Raw genomic sequence first — 21,597 nt, 5'->3', positions numbered from 1 at the left:
GCCCTTTATATTCTAGACTAGCGTCGCGATATTCCCCAAACTTATTTTATTGTTGTTCTGCTTGGCTTTGCTTATATTTTATGATTGACATTAAATAAGGGATTTCTTTTTCATTCTTTGCATACACAGATCGTACGAAAAACTCTCTATACTACCCTCCTTTATTTTCATTTTTTTTATGATGATGTCTGTTTCTTTCTTCCGCTTAAACCGGACCAAAAACCAAAAAAATAACTAATCATAAACTTCAAAGGGAGAACAAGACGACTACTAAGACTAATTCTTGGTCACTTGGGAAGTGGCCCTGACTTGAAATTCTTCATGATCGATGCATTGACGACCGGCAGAAGCAGAAATACAAACGCACACCTTTTTTTTGATGTACATGATCTTGCATGTCTACCAGCCTCAATGTTTGGCTGGGCACAAAGAAAAAAGAACATAAGATTGTATAACCTTTGTACACCAGCCGTCCGCGGGTCTTCCCGAGAAGCTTCTGTTTCACAAAAGTTTAAAAAGCTACCAAGCAAGCTGCTGCATCCCTTACTTTTGTCTGCCTATATATAACATATACTTATACCCATATAACACACACACCCCCTTCATGTTGAACGTTCCCCTGGATGACGATTCACGCTTTATAATGACAGAAACAAACCAAAACGAAAAACAAAAAGAAAAAAAGAAAATGGCTTTACGACTTATGAGGAAGCACTTTATGAGAACTTTTGGAGTACTAAGTAGGTAGCTCGAGCAAAGGAAGGTTGCAGGTGTGTTGATTGGTTAGGTTGATGGGAGCGTTGTTGGAGTATGACAGACAAAAGTTATTAATTGGATTTCTGTATCAGGCCTGACGGTTGTTTTTGCTACTTGAATTTGGTCTCTCAGTTTATCGAATATCATTACTTCTTTTTCTGTATATTAATACCGGAAATATAATTGGGATAATGCACCATGCCATTCAACCTAGTTTTTTTTTTTATAAGTTTAAAATCACTGTCGATTCAAACTCGAATTCGAATTCGATGGACCCTGGAATGCTTTCAACCTGCGACATCGGATTCGCTTCTTTCCGAATTCCATCGCTTTCTATCGATCCACGTTTCTCAACTGCACTCGACGTTTCAGGTTTTTGACTACACCAATCATCTATTCGTCGCCAATGGCTTTTAGAGTTCTGGGGGGGAAACCCACGGCTCCGCTTTCTTTTCGAGGTAGCTACTTCTTAGCTAGCTAGCTAGTAGCTTAAGCTCCATATTGGTAAGCTGTCAATGCAATTCCTTTTGGGGATTTGACATACGATGGACATGTATCGTATCATATCGTATCATATCATATCATTGCATCCGCCTGACCTGCACCTGAACCTGGGGTGAGTGATGGGGGGCAAATGCATGTGCAGGCGCGACATGCATACAATTTCATGCACGATGTGTTGTTTTCGTGGTCATTCGCGAGATTATGGCCAAGGAACGGTTTCTCTCATCTCTTCCCGATTTGATATGATTAAAAAAAAACAGAGTTGGTGATGGATGATGCATCATCATCACACGAACGCCAAAGTGGATCCCAGACACACACACAAGAGCTGTCAATTTGGCAATTTCGGCTCAAAAGAGAAATCTGAGGCGAGAATTACACACATTACGATCGTGGAATTGGAGGGGAGGAAACTCTTTCGGGGGTGGCCCCACTTCCCTTCTATTTTTTGATGTTTAATTTGTTTGCTGTTTCTGGAAAGGAAAGGGATTTTTTTTCTTTCTTTCTTTCCCTTCCTTTCTTTCGGTGATTCCATATTGTGGGGCCCTTTTTAGAAGTTTAATATGACAGTACGTGTGAGTTTTGATGTTTTACCAGTCGAGGAAGTAATTAAATTTAATTAATTGAAATAATATAATAAAAAAAGGTGAGAGGTTCTTGGATCGAGATCTGGTTCTCCAAGCCAGGCCCGAGCTTTTTTGTTTAATCTTTCGTACCTGGACTCTTTGAGGGCTTTTGTGGAATCCGATGGGGACAATAGAATAGAATAGCCGTTTCGCTGGACTTGGGCCGATATTAATATTGCGCATGCGACATTTGTAGATAAGTACTTAGTTGTATACGTAAGTCGGTACAGAGTAGCGTCAATTGAAGATGGAGTAGCTGTAAATAAATAACTACAATCGATCAATAGGAACGTAGCCTCGTATATAGTACTAGTCCACGGAGCTTTTAGCATCAACGGCTAGCTTACGGAAAGTATCGCACATTGACACCAGTAACTACTTACATAGTAGCTATCGCTGCTGCCTTCGATCGCAATGTATGAAAAGTCTGCGAGGCAGAGCAGATTGCAAGGGTATATCCTGTACCCGATCCTCCCGGTTCTCTGGTGTTTAATATTAGTGAAACCCAGACTGAGAATCCCGGTCTTCTTCTGATGTAAACAAAAAAAAATATTTTCGGATGCAAAGAAGCACATGGCCGTGTCTACTTCGTTCGTTCATTCATTCATTCATTCATTCCTTTCCACCCACCTGCCGCCTTGTGCATAGACACTCACTTCTCTTTTGTGCATGGATGTCTCTTTTGTTTCGCGTCGCTCACTGCCGTAACTACTTACATCTACTACCAGGTAGTATCTCAAAGACTGAGAGGAGTTAGCAGCTGTTAATATTAGTGCTCGACGCACCCTTACCTTCCTTTCCTTTTATTCCTTCCTTCCTACTTCTTCTCTCTTTAAAAGTCCTTTCCAGCCTGTTTCTGCTGTGGCTGAAGATCGATCTTACGTTGCTTCTGCTTCTGCTTCTGCTTCTGCTTCCTCTGCTTCTTGACATTAATATTTGGCATTCTTTTTCTTTCTTTCCTTTTCCCTCTCGCGACACCCACTGCGACTTCCTTTCCCCTCCTCACCACCACCACCACTAGTCACTAACATAACGTCCTTTTACGTATACGTCTGTCTTTTTTTCTTTCTCTGAACAGCTAACGCACGATTATCTAGACGTCATTCATTTTCATTCACTTGTTTTTTTTTTTCTCTTTCCCTGTTTTAACGCAGTATAGACCCAATTGCATCTATCTTTGACACTTTTCTTAGCGTATTAAGCTACCTCTTGCTTTGATTTGTTCGTTCGACTCAGACCTCTTTTTTGGTGCTTGGTGGGCGCATCCTGCGACACTTCCCCGCGAGAAACAGCCTTGAAACACGTTGACCCACCGCTACGACTGGATTATTCCACCCCCCGGACAGAACAAGAAGCGCAAGAAGCTCGAACTACTTGAACTGCAGCTGGTAGAACTTTTGGAGAAAATCCCACTGGCAGTTATTGGAAACGTAACACGTCTACAAAAGCATTATTATTGTTATTTTTTATTTTTTTTATTTTACTTTACATCAAACCGTCTTGATTTCACACAAGAATACCTCTACGAACGATAAAGGAATATACACACATACGCACGCACGCAGACACCCGCAGGAATCATTTCCCTCATCCTCTCGGTCTCACTCTTATTTTTTCTGTTTCATTTATTCGACGAATCAGATCCACATTTATCACATTTTTTTTTTTTTATAAAAAAATAAAAATAAAAAATGTATCACCAAAATCTCAGCGGGCGCCGTTTCACAAACCTTACTTTCGAACTGCTTTATGAAACCCCTCGACAATTCACCTCACCGTTCAGTGCCTCCGGAGGCCTAAGATCTCCCAAAGAAGGACGTCCGACATTTGTCGGCCGATCGGTGAGTCGGGGTAGCAGCCGAAGTAGCAGCAGTGGATCGAGTATCAATCTAAAACGAAGACATGCATTACAAACTCATGCACCGATGCCGGTGAATGCTACTTCGAAAATTGCAGCTGCAGCATTTGCTGAAGAAAAGGAAAGGATTGAAAGAGAAGCTAGGGAGGCTAGGGAAGCTGCTGAGAAGGAAGAGGTAGAAAGGGAACGGGGGAGGAGAAAGGAGAGGGTTAGTAACGCTACGACTATTCATGGCGGGGAGGTTGTTCATGACATTGGAATGGACGAGTTGAAGAAAGAGATTGGTGGACCGTTACCTGGGACCTTCAATATCGATCTTGATGAGGAGGAAGAGGAGGGCGAACAGGCGGCGAGAGATAGGAAGAGTTCGGCGACTTTAAGTATTGTTCTGAATGAATTGGAAAAGGAGATGAAGGGGGAGAGGAGTCGAGCGCCCGCACCCACAGATATGGGGCATGTGGGGGAATATACAGAGAATGTAGAGAATAGAATTCCAAACGGTAAGTTGAGATAAATCTGAAACGACGATCTTGAAAACTACGGAATTTTAATACTAATCCTTTTTCCCCATTGACAGTTCCGTATAAATCAGTTACCCACCCGGACGTGGCACAGCCCAGAACCGACGACTTATTGCCTGCTGGTGCAGACAGGGCGCTCGTCAAACCGTCGTGGAGAAAACAGCCCCTCGAGAAGATCTCCGAAAAGACACATAGGATGAAGCAGAAAATCGACGTTAGGACGACATCGATACGAGAAAAGATACCGTTCTTTAAAAACGGAAGCACGATGGACAGGATCAAGGAGACATTTAAGTTTTCAAGATTCACGAATAGGAATTAAGACTATATGGTGGTTTAATTTATTTTTCAGGTTTTTGCCCTTCGGATTTAGGGCTCGGATATCAATGAGTTTATGGACCCCCCGCAAAAAACAAAAGGTGGACACGATACCGACGGATATAATAAGTCGAAAGGACTGAGGATATGGCTGGGCTTCTTCCCTTTTCAACATCTGGTTACGCATTTAATCACCTGCTGCGATTTTTGATTTATTTCTTCTTTGGACCTTTTAACGATCAGGTTCTTATCTTCGGATGACCCACCAGACCGCTTTTCGAGAAAGCTGCTACGCTACGCTCATTTACCCTTCGAACGATAATTTTTATTTCACGAGAGCGATTTTGGTTTATTATTATTTTTTACATTCATCTTTCTGTTTCTGTTTTCTGCTTTCGATTTCCGCTTTATTCCGTCTATTTCTATCTTCGGGTTCGATATTTTTACACACAGCCACGGCGTTTTTCTTCTTCTTTTCTTTTTCAATTGATTCCATACTATTCTTTGTTTCAGATTTGATATCGTTTTAGTTCTTGATTCGCCTTGTTCCGAGCTATATTATTGTATGTGCTTTCCATTGTCTTCCATAGTATACCATTAATTATACTATCTACTTACGGATATATATCGTATCAGTTAGCCAACTCGTCCTGTGGAATTGTAAACAAGAATGATTTTATATAAGTAATGATAAGTGCGTGGTACCAATCGCTACAAATTGGGTAGATATTCGGATGGAACGATCGCGAATGAAAGAGGCACTACCCGTACGCACACCCGCGTACAGCATTCCATAAGCGGAGGAATGGGTCTGATCTGATACCGTATCTGTTACATTCTCTTTGGGGATATGAGCTTAGATTGGAGCCTAAGCGTTGGAAGGGGCAAGTAATAAAAACATAAAAACTTTTTTTTTGAATGAAAGGAACTTGGGGAAGGACCTAGAGAATGTGAAGTTTGTGTACTATGTATGTATGTACGTGTACTTCCAAAGAGTGGAATACCTACTGTCATTCGCCTGCCGTCATGTCCAATAACCTCGGGACTATCTGTGTCCCCTGAAGCAGGTCGAGACTCAACCTCGTGATACCGTTGGCTCACAGTTCGGGCTGGCTGTGTAATTGTGTTGTGTGTTGAACCGACGTTGTGGGACGCTGGCTTTGGTGGTGGCTTAGTCATCGAGACAGAAACGTCTGCCAAATCAGGCTTTGCTCAAATTTGTGAGTCTCTTGGTCTTTCTCTTCCCTCTTCTTCTTCAACCATCTCCTTTACATCAACCTCCCTCTCCACACTTCCATCAAAACAGCTCACGCGACAACAAGACACCAAAGCCAGCACTTCGACAGATTCCTTACGGCAGATCCTGCGAATAGACTCCTTTTACTCTTTAGCTACTTCGTTTTTTCCCTGTTCTTTAGTGATCTTAAGCAAACTGGCTGGACCTGTATCTCGCCACCTATTAATAATATCCTTTTGCCTCCTAATTTTAAAAAATTCCCGCGTGGAAATAAACTCACTCTAGGACCTCCGAGAAATCGTTTCAGCAGAACCATCAAAGCAAAAATCACTTTGCCCAGACGAACTCATCGTCCAGAAACGTACATTCAATATTATTCGAAGTCTTCACCTACCGAATACAACTTTGGTTCCGGGAAGATTTACGAAGCAACCTCACACAATTCCTACACAACTGCAACGATATCTCGCACCGTTCGTGGATTTCGGTCGGCTGTTTGATTAACGCGATTCTCTGTTGCCCTTTTTTGCCTGAAAAGCAAGAATTTTTTTAAAAAAGGAGAGAAAGAGAAGAACATTAGTGTTTCTAACTGCTACTGCGAGACTCGAGCCTTTCCATTCTCTGTATCCGTTTTCCTGTGCCAATTACCAAAAAAAAACTTTGTATCGAAAGCAACCTGTAGACGAGACCTGTCATCTCGATAACCTAACCTGTATTCTCGCATCAGTGTGTCCTGTTTCCATTTGTTGAAGAAGAAGAAGAACAAGAACAGTATCTGTCATCAGTCTTCTGCTGTCGAACAATACCCTTTTTTCAATCTAAGAGAGACCTTCGATCAAGAATCTGTTATTCCCTAGACAACCAGCCAACTGCGAAAGTAGTGAAATCACTGATCGATTCACTTTTGAACAAGAAATCCGACCACAAAGGAAGAGTTCCCCTTCGCTCTGGACCAAAGAAAGGCTCCACAATTCAGTCTTCGTCCTTCAGAGCCCGTCATCGCTTCTTTATATTTTCTTCCTTCCAACATCAACTCGTTTGCCATCTCAGATTCTTAGCATCGTCTCGACAATTCATTGTTCGTCACTTCGAATCGTGGTGTCTGGTATAAGAACCTCCATCAAGCTAACGATCGGCTTTATCCTCGAATCCGGCTACAACATTGCCGGTACTTCATTTTAGTCCTGTCGGGGAGGCTTTCCCTTGAAAACGACAGTGGCGATAACAGACACACCACAAAGGAGCCATTTTGTCCTTTCTCTCTCTCTCTCTCTCTCTCTCTCTCCCGTTTCCTTGTAGAAATTGTTCTGAAAAGGATCTAAATCTTTCACCCCCTCTATCTAACCTATTTAGGCAGCACGTTCACTTAACATAACCCACGATGTCTTCGTCAATATTCTTCAAGTTCAAATCCCAAAAGGAGCCTACTAGGTTGCCTTTCGACGGAACTGCGATCTCGGTCTTTGACGCGAAGAGAGACATCATTGCCATCCACAAGCTCGGCGACGGAACCGACTTCGACCTTGCCATCTACAATGAGGAAAATAATGAAGGTGAGTTCTCAATCCAAGTCTACTCGATGGAAACTCACTACTGGAGGGATATGAGCAACGCCTATATCGAGATTAGACTATTTCGTTTCTTTATGTATAATAGTAGAAAAGCAATATATAAACTAACCCGTGACCTTTTCTTATTTAAAAATAGAATACGTCGATGATACGGTAATGATCCCACGAGGTACTGCAATTATCGCTCGTAGATTGCCGCCTGCAAAGCCTGGTCGAGGAACCGCCCAGAGATATGTTACTGGAAAGATGCCTACTGCAGCCCTTAGTGCTGGTAGGGTAGAGAAGAAAGTACATACGATACATGCAGGCGGTCCTTCAAAACCTGCTGCTGCTTCCGTACCTTCGGCAGTGCCTGGCCTAGGTGCCGAAGGACAAACAGAAGAAGAGAGAATTGCGGCCATGTTCCAAGCATCCAGCGAACAATGGAACCAGACCCAAGAGCAGATGGCCAAGTAAGTATAATTCCTTACCTACTTATGGGATTAAAGCGGATACTAACAGTGTTGCACAGTGCCCGGCCTATTCACGGACAAGGAGGATTCAAGAAGAAGAATGTACCTGCACCAAGCCACCCACCCCCGACTGGCTATGTTTGCTATAGATGCGGAGAGAAAGGTAAGCTTATCGGTCCCTTGAATGTTGGACTTGTGCTATGTTGCGCAAGTGTGACATTAGATAGTCGAAGACACTCGCTAACAAAATGACTAGGTCACTGGATCCAACAATGCCCTACAAATGCGGATCCGAACTTCGACGGTCGGCCTAGAGTCAAACGGACGACCGGAATCCCGAAGAGTTTCTTAAAGACAGTTGAGAAGCCCGTCATCACAGATGAAGATGATGGCAAGCCTGTTTCTGTCATGGTTAACGCCGATGGTGAATACGTCGTAGCGGAGCCAGATCGTGCCTCGTGGGAACTGTTCCAACAGAAGACTAAGGCGGCCGGTCTGACCGGTGAAGCCGCTGCTGAAGCAAAGATACTAGAGGAGAAAGGCCTAGCTTGTCCGATTGACAACAAATTGTTCAAGGACGCAGTCAAGACACCTTGTTGCAAGAAAACTTATTGCGATGATTGTATACAAAACGCTTTGGTAGAGAGTGATCTTGTCTGCCCAAATTGTGATACGAAAGAAGTGCTCTTGGACCGCTTAATTCCAGATACTGAAACCAGAGAGAGAGTGAAGGAATATTTAGATAGTAAGAGGGCTGCATCGGAGGAGAAGGAAAAGGAGAAATCAAAGTCGCCTACCCCTGCTAAGGCTGTCATCGTAAAGACCGAACCTGGCATCAAGAAAGAGTCAGGTACTCCGAAACTTGAAGCAGCGAAACCAGTTGACACCGCCCCAGCACTATCCAACCCGAAGAAACGATCTGCTGAAGATGATGGGGCGAGCATGAAGAGGTCTGCTAGTGCCGCCTCCAACGACTCTGGATCCAAACGTCTAAAGCCAAGCCCAACCCAACAGAAATCCATCATCCCAAACACTGGAAACTCTCCTGCCATGCAAAATGTTGGCCTCGCCACCAACGGTGTCGTGCAAACCCAAACACAGAACCAGAACCAGAACCAGAGTCAACAACATTCTATGGGATTCTCTCAGAATGGCTTCATGGGTAACATGAACGGTTTTGACTTCAATAATAATAACATGGGTAATATGATGAACAACAATAACGGCATGGGTTTCAACAATAACAACAATAACAGCATGGGCAATATGTCCGGCATGAACATGAATAATATGGGCATGAACATGGGCACCAATATGAGTACGAATATGGGTACGAATATGGGTATGAACAATGGGATGGTGAATAGCAATATGGGCGGTGGATACAATAACATGAATATGGGAATGATGGGGAATAGCATGGGGAATATGGGGAACAACATGGGAAACAGCATGGGAAACAACATGGGAAACAACATGGGAAATAATATGGGAAACAATATGGCGATGAACGGCGGAGGTTATAACAATAACATGATGTCTGGCTACGGCAACATGAACAACGGTGGTGGTGGCGGCGGAGGAGGAGGTTACGGCATGAACAATATGGCGAACAACGGCTATTATAATAATGCTGGCGGTGCTTACAACAACAACCAGCAACAATTCAATAACAACCAGCAATGGGGCGTGCAACAACAACCGCAGCAGCAGCGAAATATGAACATGGGGATGGGCCAGAATAACATGAATATGGGCAACGGCATGATGGCCCAGCAGAATCAGGGGTGGAATAACAATGTTGGTATGGGTAATGTCAGCAACATCAGTGCTGCCGCATACCAGGCACGAAAGGTCTTTAGCGAGCCTTTCCCCACCGATGAGGATAGCCCGTACATGAGGAAACCAGTTAATCCGTATCGACACATGAGGCCGAAGCGGGCTCGTCCCTCTGATTATACTGCAGTCGGCGGCGGAGTAACGGATTAAATACCCCTTACTATCGATCGGTCCTCTCGAAGATCCAAGAGACAACGACGCATTGGAGCGTCTCTTTTTGTGGAAGATTTGTAACATAGTATACATATGGGTCCGGTGTTCTTCTTTCCTTTTTCTGCCACGATCTTGTTTTGTTTTTTCTCGATCCCCTTCTCTTCACGAAGCGAAAAGAGGAGGATGTTATTATTTATTGCATACAAAGCTTCAAAGAGAAGGCCCTTCAATGAGATATGACGGAGTTTGGGGGCGTTTTTTTCTCTCTTCCTTTTCAACTTACTTTCTTCTCTCCACCCCGCTTCAACTCTTTTGGTACTTTATTAATCTATCAGCTGCGTTTCGGGCATCTTTTCTTCTTGACGACACTTCTCTTTTACGTTCCTGCAGCGATTTCTGTTCGTTACCCTGTTTTTTTTCTTTTTTTTCTTTTTTTTCTTTCCCTTCTCCTTGACGCGAGGAAAATGTCTCCTTTTCGTTCGCACGCTTACGTTTTACGAACTTATTTTTCTATGTGTACGGTGGGAAGAATGGATGGATACGTCTTGTAACGGGAACGAGATTCTCAGCTCTCCTTCCCGGCTTCTTTCTGCCTCCTCCCTTCCTCCCTTCTTTGCTTCCTTCGGCCCCGAGACTACTTTCTCTTCTATAGAATTCAAATGTGCCTCTAGCTCTATTATTGGTCTTTTTGGGCCAATTATTGGGGGTTAATACTACCATTGGGAAATCCTTTATAAAATAAAAAATAAAAAAAATAAAAATAAAAAACTTATGTCTTTTTTCGATTGTATTGTGTTAAATTTAGTTGTGTTCGTTATGTTTGTGATAGTATAGTATAGTACAGTATAGTAAGCTTAGGATTAATTTACTTTTTTATCTAAACCGCCAGTGTACAGTGTAAAGGCCTCGTAGTCTCTTCGTAGTTGGTATTGATATTATATATACCTAAGTAAGTAGGTATATAAGCGACCAGGAATAAATTACGTATACAGCCCCGTAGCTTGAATTTTTGATATGATGCTACCGTCGTAGTCTCATCTCAGTCTATATAGTTTCAAGTTGGCATAGGAATCGAGTGACTTTGTTGTATTTTTGTTCTGGGTATGTGTTGAATTTGGAGAGGAATTACTGTCGAATATTAAGGCTGATATATATAAATAAGTTGAAGGCTTCGGAATTCTCTATTCTTAGATCGGAGGGTTTGTTTAGATTTGCATAGGCAATCAAATTCAAGGTGGTTTATATACATTCATTTGTCTCGTCAACGTTCATTCAGAGGCTAGTCTTGTATTGGGTGCATGTGGAGAAAGGCTATGGATTATTATAAAGGAAACAGTATACAGAGAAAATCAATAGTTTTCTAGGACGTAATATATAGTAATTATAAGTACATTGATTGGTTCTAATTAATGGTCTGTTATAGAGCATCTTGATCTTTAGATCTAGATCGTACTTACAGTTGAGGAGTCTAGCGACGGAGACAACTTTGTCCAGGCTATCTGTGTCGAAAATATTATCTTATATACTGTATACTCCATACAAGGCTCGTATCTCGCTGCGCTATAGAGGGGTTGGTTGCTTAGAAGATTGTGCCGAGTAAATGTTTGTTAGCCACGGAATTAATATTGATATGAGGGTATAATATATCCCCATCTTGGTGATATCGACATCAACGTCAACGTTGCATCTTCTTCATCTAACATACCGACCCACTACCATTCGAACGCGAGAAAGTAAGGGTATACTTCTCATACGGCGCATATCGATACCTCCTTTTTGCTAACGTTGTAAGTATCTGCTCTTGTTCTTGATCTCCTTGTTTCCCTTTCAATTTGGTTGGTAAGGTCTAGTCTAGTTGGTAAGGCCCTCGACACCAAGAAAGCCTTCATTGGTACCAAGTGATATCTTTGAACAAGCTACCACCTACTATAGTCCCCAGATAGCCCATTCTAGAACTAGGTCCTTCCATTGAGAGCCTCTTTGCTAAGATTCATTGTCATAACAGCTATTAGACGCGGTTTGATTTAATACCCTTGAGAATGAATCAAGAAACCCCACCCCAGTCGGGTTCGCCACTCCCTGTTCGACGTGATCGCAAGCGTGCACGCTTATCTGGTAAGGATTATATCTTATCAAAGATTTTATACCCCAGAATCTTGAGTCAGTGTCTAACGCCACCATAGACCTCGGTGTAATCACCGAGACCCACATTTCCGAGCCGACTGTGCCGGTTACTCCACTTCCACCTCCACCGCCCCCACTGAGTAAACCCTGGCCAACCCGTCTCGCGAAGGACGACATTGTCGCATTAGAACAAAGAATCCGCTATCTCGACCGATTGATCGATGATGCCGGAGAGAACACCGCCAAAGCCAGAAGACGAGTTGAAGAACTCCGCTACGGCGCCGGATCATTGGCAAAGATTCATGTCACGGATTCAATCAGAACAAGTGTTACCCAAGAAGAGTACGGTATAGCTCGCGATGAGGAAATCAGGAGCGAAATCCATCGAGATCAGCATCGAAAAATTTCAGGTGGTCAAAGAAGGGTCTCCGAGCCGCCTAGACTTATTAGGACACCTGAATCGAAGATAGAGAAGATGAGACGGATTAGTATGGGTACTACTGTTGGTCGCGATCCTAGAGTCGGTGATCAAGCTGCCACGCGCGGTAAATTTGTCCGAGAGCAAATTGGGAAGGATAATGTTGCCAAAGAACAAGCCACGAAGGATGGGTATGCCTCAAGGGAACAACGTGCTGGAGATCGAATTCCGAAGGAGTATTCCGAGAAGGGGCTGGAAGAGCCAAAAATCAAAGAAAGGCCCAGAGCTCCAGAGGCGATTCCAGATTTGAAGCTAAAGAAAACGCGAGATCGAACCACTCTCAGGGTTCCAATGGCAAGTGGAAGGGGACAGGGACAGGAGGGGTATGAGGGGCATGCGAAGAAAGATAGCGACCCGAAATGATTCGCAAGATCTCCACTCTCATAAAGATACTGTGGTTTACAGAGAGGGTCTCCGCATATTTTTTCTCGTTCAAGCAGTACCGTAGTCCCAGCTTTGAGAGCTTACATGTACACTTATCGGATCCTAAGTCCAACAAAACCAAGACCAAGATAATTACAGCAGCAATTAATTCTGGTTTACGAGATATATTCTGACTAGTGTCTGAAACTAATGCCGTCTCTTATTTATTAACTTAGCAACCTATACATTCATAAAGTTTCGGCCCCACCATTCGGTACCGACAGATTAGAGTTTACTCGTTTGCTTTAGTGCCTACTCTGTTTTTCACGAGATATCACATATCATTTGATCGAGTATCTTCGCAAGCCGAAAAAATAACAAAAACCCCTTATAATTAAGCCAACCTACGTATTAAACAAGTAAATATATGGCTAGCTTTAGGCTAAGAGCTAGAACAGCCTCAGTGGATCAGGGCCGAGGCAGAATTATGTTGGAGATTCTGTTCTTTCTCCCTAAGTTCGAGAATGCCTTCCTTTTGACTTGTTCATTTTATTTTCTTTCACCCCCCCTCCCTTGTTCCTTCTAGGCAGGATTAACAGTTCCAGGCTAGGAAAATGTCATGTGGATATTCCATTCTGTATTAGTGCGTGGACTAAACCTCTCCGCACGGTGAGATCCATACACAAGAGAACGCTATTTTGCTAAATTTATATGTCCACCGTCGCCGTTAAGTCGTGCAGTTGACCAAACCGCTAAACTCTCGTCATGTATGTGTTGATTCTAGAATAGTCTTGTTAATTCCGACAGCGCAAGCAGAGTTCTTTTCAGTAGCTCGAACCAGCTGTCTATCCTGTCCCGTCCCGTTACTGGAAAACCTCCTGTCTTAGGATCCTGTAGTTTCGAGGTTAGCCGTTACTTCGGTTCAGCGATCACAAGAATAGTTAAGAGCGGGTGATATAAGCAATACCTTACCTGCTTGTGTGTCGGGTATCTCGCCGAAAACTAGTTAAGACTATATTATATTGGCTGTGGAACCTAAGTGGGGCCAGCAAGGGTGTACAAAGGGCGTTCTTCTTCAACTTTTTATTACCACCTAATGTCTTGATCGTGGAACGTTGGCTGTAGATGTAATATAGCACCCCAGCCACTGACCTACTGGGGGTTAGTCCCAGACTAACTAAGGAGACAGCCTATATTTTCCGATAAATGTCTGCATTTCCGGATATCCGAGGCTGGCAATAGCTTCCAATATGCAATATGTTCGAAGCTGCCAGGCATCTGTACAATTCCAACCAGGCTTTGTGGACCTAAGAACTTAGCTGCGCTAAGAGTTGCTTAAAACAAGTAGTACTTATACAAGTATATTACATCTACTTGTTTGGGTTGTGGAGCCCCACTTTGGCGGAACGGTGCAGTGCCGGTGTAGGATGGAGGTACAGATTCGAACTGACTAGTCGCTTGTAGTTGACATTATTATAATCAATGCCTGCATTGCACACTTAAGGTGATAGAACCTGCATATGTGAGACATGTCTTAAATGTTCGAAGTTATATTATAACTACTTACATTACATATGTATTTTATTTATTTATTCTTTTCTATATATTATCTGGTCTCCTTATCCGATATCCGTAAGCCAGCGTCCGTTTGGCCAAGGTGACACAAAACCGCTGAAAATAACACTTCGACAACACAACCTTTTCACAGACGCCAAGCAGCCTTGTAGAGCCATAGAGCCTGCGCATGCACTGACTCGGAAACAAAGCTATATAGGCCCGATGATCTGGTACATCCTATTCATCTAGTCTGATCAGTTTTCCTGTAAAAGCGCGGATGCATTGATCGTCTAGCGGGCTTCGTTATCTCGGCTCAACTTAGCCACAAGGATGGGAGTAACTATCTTGCTCCGTATGGCATGAGAGAGCATTGTCATTTGATTTAGGTTGTGCAGACGTCTAGACTCATGCACATGCGTACTTACACACTTTCTATCTGGCTGTGGATGTGCAAATCGCCATGCGGCTACCCCGGGTATGCCGTCGACTCTACGTCTGAATGTGTCGAGTACCATGAACTCATGTTTTCATGGGTTAGTACATGCATCATATCATTAACTCTATATAAACCCACGTACTGCCCTCTTTTGTACCGGTATCCTTCTCCTTCCTCATCAGCTCTCGCTGCTCCATTCATTCTCAACCCAACTTCCTAGCCTCAACGGCATTGCAGGAAAGCCTATCAAGCTTCCATTTACGATCCTTATATTCTGACTTTAGTCTATCTCTCACAATGCTTTTCAAATTCTCTCCAGCAGTCGCCTTTGCCGTCTTGGCTACCATTTCGGAGCTCGATGTAGTATCCGCCCACGTTCGTTTTATCGAAGCCTTTGGAGACTACAGTCTCGTAAGAGGTGTGAAACTGGGTCACGAGGAAGGCATCGCGGTGAAAAACCACGGAGCCCACCAAAACCCGGGACAATACGATGTTGTCACCTTTAGCGATCCAGTTGTCCCACCCTGCTGTAAAAGTTTTTGGCACAAGCAAAAGAGACATCGTGTATGGATGGAACAGGGTTGCGGCGCCACTCTTAAACGCATCGAAGATTACTATCTGAAAACAAACCAGATTGTTAATGGTAAAATCATCGCACGACCTCTTAAACCGGCTAGGGGTTATAATCACGGCTCCTTCGTGAATTATAACTTCTTTCAGGGTCCGGTTCCTATCGGAGGTTATGTCCAGACTGGGGCGGAGACGCTTGAGTATGCGAAGCGAAGTAAGTTATCCGCATCATTCAACTTTTGTATATAAATCTGACGAAAATGCGCACCTGTAGGGCAGATCGCTCAGGCTACCCCTGGTGGATGGATCCAAATTACTACGTGGCAAGTTAACGCTGACGGAGCTGGTCCATTCAGGTATGTCTTTCTTATAATCATACAACCCCCCCCCCCCCCCCCATATAATTAATAATAGTTTTTGACACTTGTTCGCCACAGATGTCGATTGGATGAATCCGGAACCGGTAAAGAGTTCGGCCCCTGGCTCGCAACCGACATGCAACCAGGTCCAGGCGCCGGCAAGGAGAAATGGAAGTCCGTTTGGGCCCACGGAAACAACAAGCGCCACACATTGAGAGTTCGAATCCCAGGAAATGTCAAATGCATAGCGCAATACGGCAATATGAAGAATATTTGTGTATTGAGATGTGAAAATTTCGCAGCGAACGGTCCATTTGGAGGTTGTGTCCCCTTCCAGGCCATTTATCCCGAACCTGAGGTTCAGCCAGCACCTGAGGCGAAGACGGTTACTGTTACTGTTGGACAACCGGAGCCTACGCCCCAAACTGGAGATTCTGGTATCGATATCGAGAATACTACTCCAGAAGATGGCTACTACAAGGTCAAGAGAAATATTGACGATAGCACAAGCGAAAAGGTTAAGCGCAATGAGGATGGTGAAGATAACTAGATAATACAATGACTACAGTTTAGCTGATCACAGGCGAGCTAAGGGTTTAGAGCATTGAAGATATAAGGTTTTGCTTACTATTGTATCTTGATTGAACGCTTTAAATTTAGATTACTTGATCTTCATTATCTACATGGCTTAAGATGTATATATACCACTTCGGGTTCTAGACTAGAATCTATACCTTACGTTCCTCACATATACCCATGGATTGATGACGCTGATCATTTCGTTATCTCGATATATGTGCTGTTAATGTTGTATTTCTTAAATAAGTAATATTTAAGTACCACAAAACCAACACAAAGGGAATCAGAAATCCCGCTCGAAAAAAAACTGGGACCTGGACCACGGATACAACAGCTTGTCATATCGACAGACCAACATTCGATAACGAAGACTTGGAGGTGTTCCCATTCCTCTAACGGAACAGGGTATAACAACCTCGCTGCCCATGCCAACGTTCCTGCATGCTCGATATATTAGGGAGAAAATAACTTCTAGCCAACTAAGCCTACCCATTAGTTGTACTGTACCAAAACCGTTAACCCTTAGCTCGAAGCAATAAATTTACCTATGTAATATCATACGATGCCCCAATCCCACGGGCGCCTATACTACCATTAATCAAGCAATCTGGGCCATCCCACGAAACTTTTGTATCTGGCAGTACCATCCGCCGCCCCAGAGGAAAAAACCGCCGTCTTAACGCTCTTTTTTTTATCGTTTTAAAATGATTCCCGGGCGGGTATGACGTATTGAGCATAAACTACCTAAAGGGCTTGAAGGGCAGTGCACTAATCAATCCAAAAGCAGGGGCCACATCCGTCTTGGAACGGCGTATTCATGAAACACGTGACGTTTGCGTGCGTGTGGCCGTCGACTGGCCTTGGGGCTGTACATGCACAGACGGGTGTGGCTTATCGGGTTTCTTATTTTCTTTAATTATTTTGAGTCTAGATGAAAGGCGGTCTTTCTTCCTTTTTTAATGTTGAGGGAAATCTTTTGGTGGGAACGTATTAAATCTTTTTTGGTTTATCTAAAAAAAAGTACAATGTACAAAAGAAAGAAAGGGGAAGTAAGAGGGAGTACGGGTGGAGGGTGGTACACGATGGGGCTATGTTTTCTCAGGCATTGGGTGAGGTTGGAAGGATGCAACAGTAAGACTTATAAATTATGAATTCAATGATGATGATGAAGAGGAAAAAAAATATTGATGAAAAAAAAACAAACTCCGCTAAAAATGCTAATGACAGAAAAATGTATGAAGTGAAAGCAGCAAGGAAAGAAAAACTGATCCCCCTTTTTTGTTCCTTGTGCGAGATTTAGAGTATTCTGCTGCTGGAGAATAATATGCAAAAATGAATTTTTTGGTATAAGGAAGAGGAAACCAAGAACGCCGAGGGATATAGTGGAACTCAATCTGTAACTCTGGTTTTCTTTTTTTTTTTGCGGTATTATAATTACCATCTTTGGTTCCCGCGATACTCATCGTAAGATGTTGGCGGGAACCGGTTATCGAATGTTGGTTGTTGGCTCATTGGAGCCGCACTTCCGACTAGACTTTGCCGGCTGTGGTTGACATAGTCCATTTGGCGTTCACTGCTGAACGACCTTTCGTGACCGTCCCTGCCGTACGGGTGTGGGTGTGGGACGGGTGAGCCATCACGATCGTGTGGCGGTGGCATGTATGTACCACGTGGTGGGGGATACATCTCATCCAAATGGAACTCGTCACGAGTAGGAGTAGGTTGGTATTTGCCCTTGCCGTCGCTATAGCCTCCGAGGGCGCCGGGACCCATAGAAGCTCGTCGGTCGTGTGGGTTGAATCCTTCCCTGATCTTAGCCTCTTCGGCGAGTTTCTCACGGTTGTGGCGATTCTTGGTGTAGTAGTTCGTCTTGCAGCAGATTACGATGGCGTTAACTGCAATGAGAATGGCGAGGAGGCCGGTAAGGAGGGACTGGACGACAATGAGGACGACACCAGTGACAGTGGTGGTAGTCTGGGAGATTCTGAGCTGTTCGGTGAAGATTAAGACGCAAGCAACAGAGATGATACGGACGACAGCAATGAAGATGTTGATGACGTTTCCGGCCTTGCTGTTGAAAGGGCGACCGATAACAAGGAAGGCGAAGAGAATAAGTTCGCAGGCGAGTTGACCACTGGACTGAACAAGACCATTTCCACTACCGAGAGAGATGATTGCGCCCTTGGCGAAAAGGTAGATGATGAATGGGATAAACATCCACCAGAAAGTCGACTTGTATTGATCATAGAAAAGACCGTACTTGCGAAGGTTACCCTTGTCCTCAAGGAGCTGTTGACCACCTTCGGCTTCAAGCTTCTTGGCCTTTTTGGCAAGTTTGGTAATTCGGAAAACAAAAAAGACTAGAACGCTGGTGAAGATGGCGAGAGTGACACCGGCGAGAAGGCTAGCGGCCCAGGAATCTCCCTGCTTGAATTGATAGAGGCAGTAGATAACCCAGATACCATAAATGAGGAGGATCTGAAAAGAAAAGTGTTAGTATGTTAATGCTAATCGTTTATGGGACGAGATGACTTACGATTCGGACCATGGTTCCCAGAAGGAATGTCCAATACCTCTTTCGGAAACTGGCAAGAGGCTTGTTCAACTTTCCGCAGAGACAGTAAAGTTCCAAAATGACCTTGAAGAGCAAAATAAGAACAGCGGTACCAGCAAGTACACACAGGAAGGTAAGAAGAACGGTCATAAACGTATTAGTGTTTGGAATAGACAAATCCTCGACGAAGGCTTCAATTCCATGAACTTGTTTCATAAATCCGCTGTCTTGGTCGTCGTTGGTAGCGGGAGCTGATGCACCAAGATTGGTTCCATTGATGCTAGCCTCAAGTTCAACTGGCGCCCTCCTGAGAAGAGTTCCCCAGAGATCAACAGCACGCTTCTTCAGGGTTGAGTCCGAGTCGCCAGAAGTAAAAATCAAAGTTGTGTTCTTCAAAAGGTCGAAGGAAGACTTGGTAACATTTCCTCCAGTCTTAGATCTGAACTGATCGATGCTACGTTGCATATCATTCCAGGGAATCAAGCCAGTCGACCAGGCGAAGTTCTTTGCGAAAGATCTGTAGACTGGAGGATAGTTGACACTCAACATGCCATTAGTGGAAACGAACTGGAACCACAGAACAACATCGACAACGTTTGGTGAAGGGCCGCTGGAACCACCGCTGGAACCACCGGCTCCAAGACCGGCAGCCGAAGAAATGATCGAGACGGATCCAAGAATAGCTGCAGCCCCGGCAATACCGGCGGTGACCCAAGCTACGGCAGGTTGTTCAGCAGTCTTTCCGTTTCTAACACTAGACTGAAGACAAGCGAGGGTTTGACCACCATCAGTTCCATTAGTCTTTGATCTCAGCTCCAGTTTAGCCAGCCCGTCAAGGTCGGGAATCGTGAATGCAATAGCAGGAATCTGGCTAGCGAACTCCGGAGGGATTGGAAGGGTGTCGGCAGCAGAGAAATTTCCAACGGGCACTGTATCACCTAGTTAGTATTCGAGTATAATCTAGGATGTTGTCTGTAGTCACGTACATGGACATAGCAGGGCAATATTTTTTTCACAAGGGTCAAAAGATTGCCTATAAACTTCCTTGCCATAAGCTGTAACAACCAAGTCTGCGATGACCTCCTGCTGTCGTTTCGATTCTCCTGCAACATTGAACTTGACGGTCATATTCGATCTGTCATATTCGACCTTGAAATTTCGGACGACGATGTCGCCGTCCCCGGAACCGCATGATGCGAATCCACTTGTTGAAAGAACATCGTTGGCAGCCTGGACCCGCAGGGCACCGAAGAGTGCAAGTGCTGAAAAGAGCGATACTCTAGATAGTCGTAACATCGTTGTTGATTTTTATTTTTTATCGTGTGTAAGTAGTTTAAAAGAAATAAAAAAATTTATAAAAAGGAAAAAGAGAGGGATGAAATGGCTTAGATCCACCAACAAGCTCTTCGTCTATATGCAGTGATGTCGAAGGTGGATATGTATGTCGGGATGAGGTTGGTTTAGGGGAGGCTTCCACAGGGGAAGGAACTGCTGTCGAGGAAACCCAACTATCGAGATCTGTAACGTCGAATGCCACAACTCACAAGAAAGTCCAAGAGATCTAAACGATCATAAAGTACGACAGAACCCTGAACAAACAGAAAGAACTTCCTGTCTTCTTTAATATATAAAAGAGGAGGAGAGCTAAGCACCTGGTAAGGTTCCACTGGAAAAAAAAAGGCTAAAGCTGTGCTCAGCCGTAAAGCTTGGCAGGCGATTTTTATAGACGACAGGTCCGAGTGGGCAAGCGGTGTGGCCGTGTCCTGGGACGGGTGTGCGACACTAGCAACTGTTTTTACTCTGTTGCTTTTCGTTCTTCTTCTTCCTCTTCCTCACAGGGCAGCCCTATGCAAATGAATGGATTGGGCAGGTGGGCTTGCAGTTACCCGAGTCTTTGTGAGGCAGTGACTTCTGTTTTGATGCGTCGATGGCTCGCAACCTGCTGATTAGAATTGGGGGGCGAAGGTCTTTGAGATGGTAAGTTTCTTCTAATCAGCCCTTAGTGCTATTACTTTACTGATGTAAGAGAGTATTAAGGAGAAAGTGGCCCAAGAGAAGTCCAAGCTGTCTCTGAGTCCCAAGTTCTAGTCTGACAATTGATTCTGAAGCACAACTGTCGGTGATTCCAACAATCCAGGAGCCTGCCGTCGAAGAGAAGTCCAGATACAGGCGAATGAAGGGAGAAAATATGTGCAGATTGAAACACCAAATGCAAAGAGACTATAAAAAGGAAATGGACGAACGACTAGGAAATAACGAGAGAGAAAAGGAAAACGAATGTTTCTATACACAAAATGAAAGAAAAAAATGGTATTTTGGTTGCTTGGGAAGTGGAAAACAAGGGAACGAACGAACAAGAAAGAGAAAATGGGTTTGGCCAGAAAAATGTGAAGCTCCGTACAAAGGGGAGGAAGAAGCAATATCATATCCCGGGGCCTCTCTTGGACCTGACCCTGGAAGAGAGTGTCACTTTCTGGCTTAGGGCTGCTAGTACTCGATTTAGCGACCTTTTCCCTCCCGAGAACTAGTCCAGTACTTGACAATCCTAGTGAGTTCCATCTGGCGCAATCCAATCATTAGGCGTCTCCGGCTCTCTCGCCGTCTGCACGAGATGCTAGCTTGCTTTGAGCATTCCTTCGAATACTACCTTGTGGAAAAGCTTGTATAGCATCGACGGGATATTCGACCGTCCAAAACGTTCTTGTGGACCCTCCTCACGATATCATACATGCATCATCAAGA

General features: G+C 44.0%; 5 protein-coding genes across 5 annotated transcripts; 4 read left to right on the top strand and 1 right to left on the bottom strand.

Moving 5' to 3' along the window:
* Nucleotides 1-3,577: 3,577 nt before the first annotated feature.
* Nucleotides 3,578-4,587, top strand: AOL_s00083g302 (uncharacterized protein; the record flags this gene model as incomplete). The annotated part of the gene is made up of 2 exons (XM_011125481.1): nucleotides 3,578-4,244; nucleotides 4,322-4,587. The coding sequence occupies 2 exons, from the start codon at nucleotides 3,578-3,580 to the stop codon at nucleotides 4,585-4,587; spliced, it is 933 nt and encodes a 310-aa protein (XP_011123783.1).
* A 2,614-nt stretch (nucleotides 4,588-7,201) lies between these two features.
* AOL_s00083g301 (uncharacterized protein) lies at nucleotides 7,202-9,832 on the top strand (the record flags this gene model as incomplete). The annotated part of the gene is made up of 4 exons (XM_011125480.1): nucleotides 7,202-7,373; nucleotides 7,528-7,843; nucleotides 7,903-8,006; nucleotides 8,100-9,832. The coding sequence occupies 4 exons, from the start codon at nucleotides 7,202-7,204 to the stop codon at nucleotides 9,830-9,832; spliced, it is 2,325 nt and encodes a 774-aa protein (XP_011123782.1).
* A 2,042-nt stretch (nucleotides 9,833-11,874) lies between these two features.
* Nucleotides 11,875-12,800, top strand: AOL_s00083g300 (uncharacterized protein; the record flags this gene model as incomplete). Its single annotated transcript, XM_011125479.1, has 2 exons — nucleotides 11,875-11,950; nucleotides 12,019-12,800. The coding sequence occupies 2 exons, from the start codon at nucleotides 11,875-11,877 to the stop codon at nucleotides 12,798-12,800; spliced, it is 858 nt and encodes a 285-aa protein (XP_011123781.1).
* Nucleotides 12,801-15,090: 2,290 nt separating this feature from the next.
* AOL_s00083g299 (uncharacterized protein) lies at nucleotides 15,091-16,272 on the top strand (the record flags this gene model as incomplete). The annotated part of the gene is made up of 3 exons (XM_011125478.1): nucleotides 15,091-15,577; nucleotides 15,638-15,719; nucleotides 15,801-16,272. 3 exons carry the CDS (start codon nucleotides 15,091-15,093, stop codon nucleotides 16,270-16,272), a joined length of 1,041 nt encoding a protein of 346 aa, XP_011123780.1.
* Nucleotides 16,273-17,735: 1,463 nt separating this feature from the next.
* Nucleotides 17,736-20,151, bottom strand: AOL_s00083g298 (uncharacterized protein; the record flags this gene model as incomplete). The annotated part of the gene is made up of 3 exons (XM_011125477.1): nucleotides 17,736-18,779; nucleotides 18,838-19,784; nucleotides 19,842-20,151. The coding sequence occupies 3 exons, from the start codon at nucleotides 20,149-20,151 to the stop codon at nucleotides 17,736-17,738; spliced, it is 2,301 nt and encodes a 766-aa protein (XP_011123779.1).
* Between the last annotated feature and the right edge of the window lie 1,446 nt (nucleotides 20,152-21,597).

Source organism: Orbilia oligospora (assembly GCF_000225545.1).
Source record: "Orbilia oligospora ATCC 24927 unplaced genomic scaffold scaffold00083, whole genome shotgun sequence".
NCBI lineage: Eukaryota > Fungi > Ascomycota > Orbiliomycetes > Orbiliales > Orbiliaceae > Orbilia > Orbilia oligospora.
This window is presented reverse-complemented; position numbering and strand designations above follow the sequence as displayed.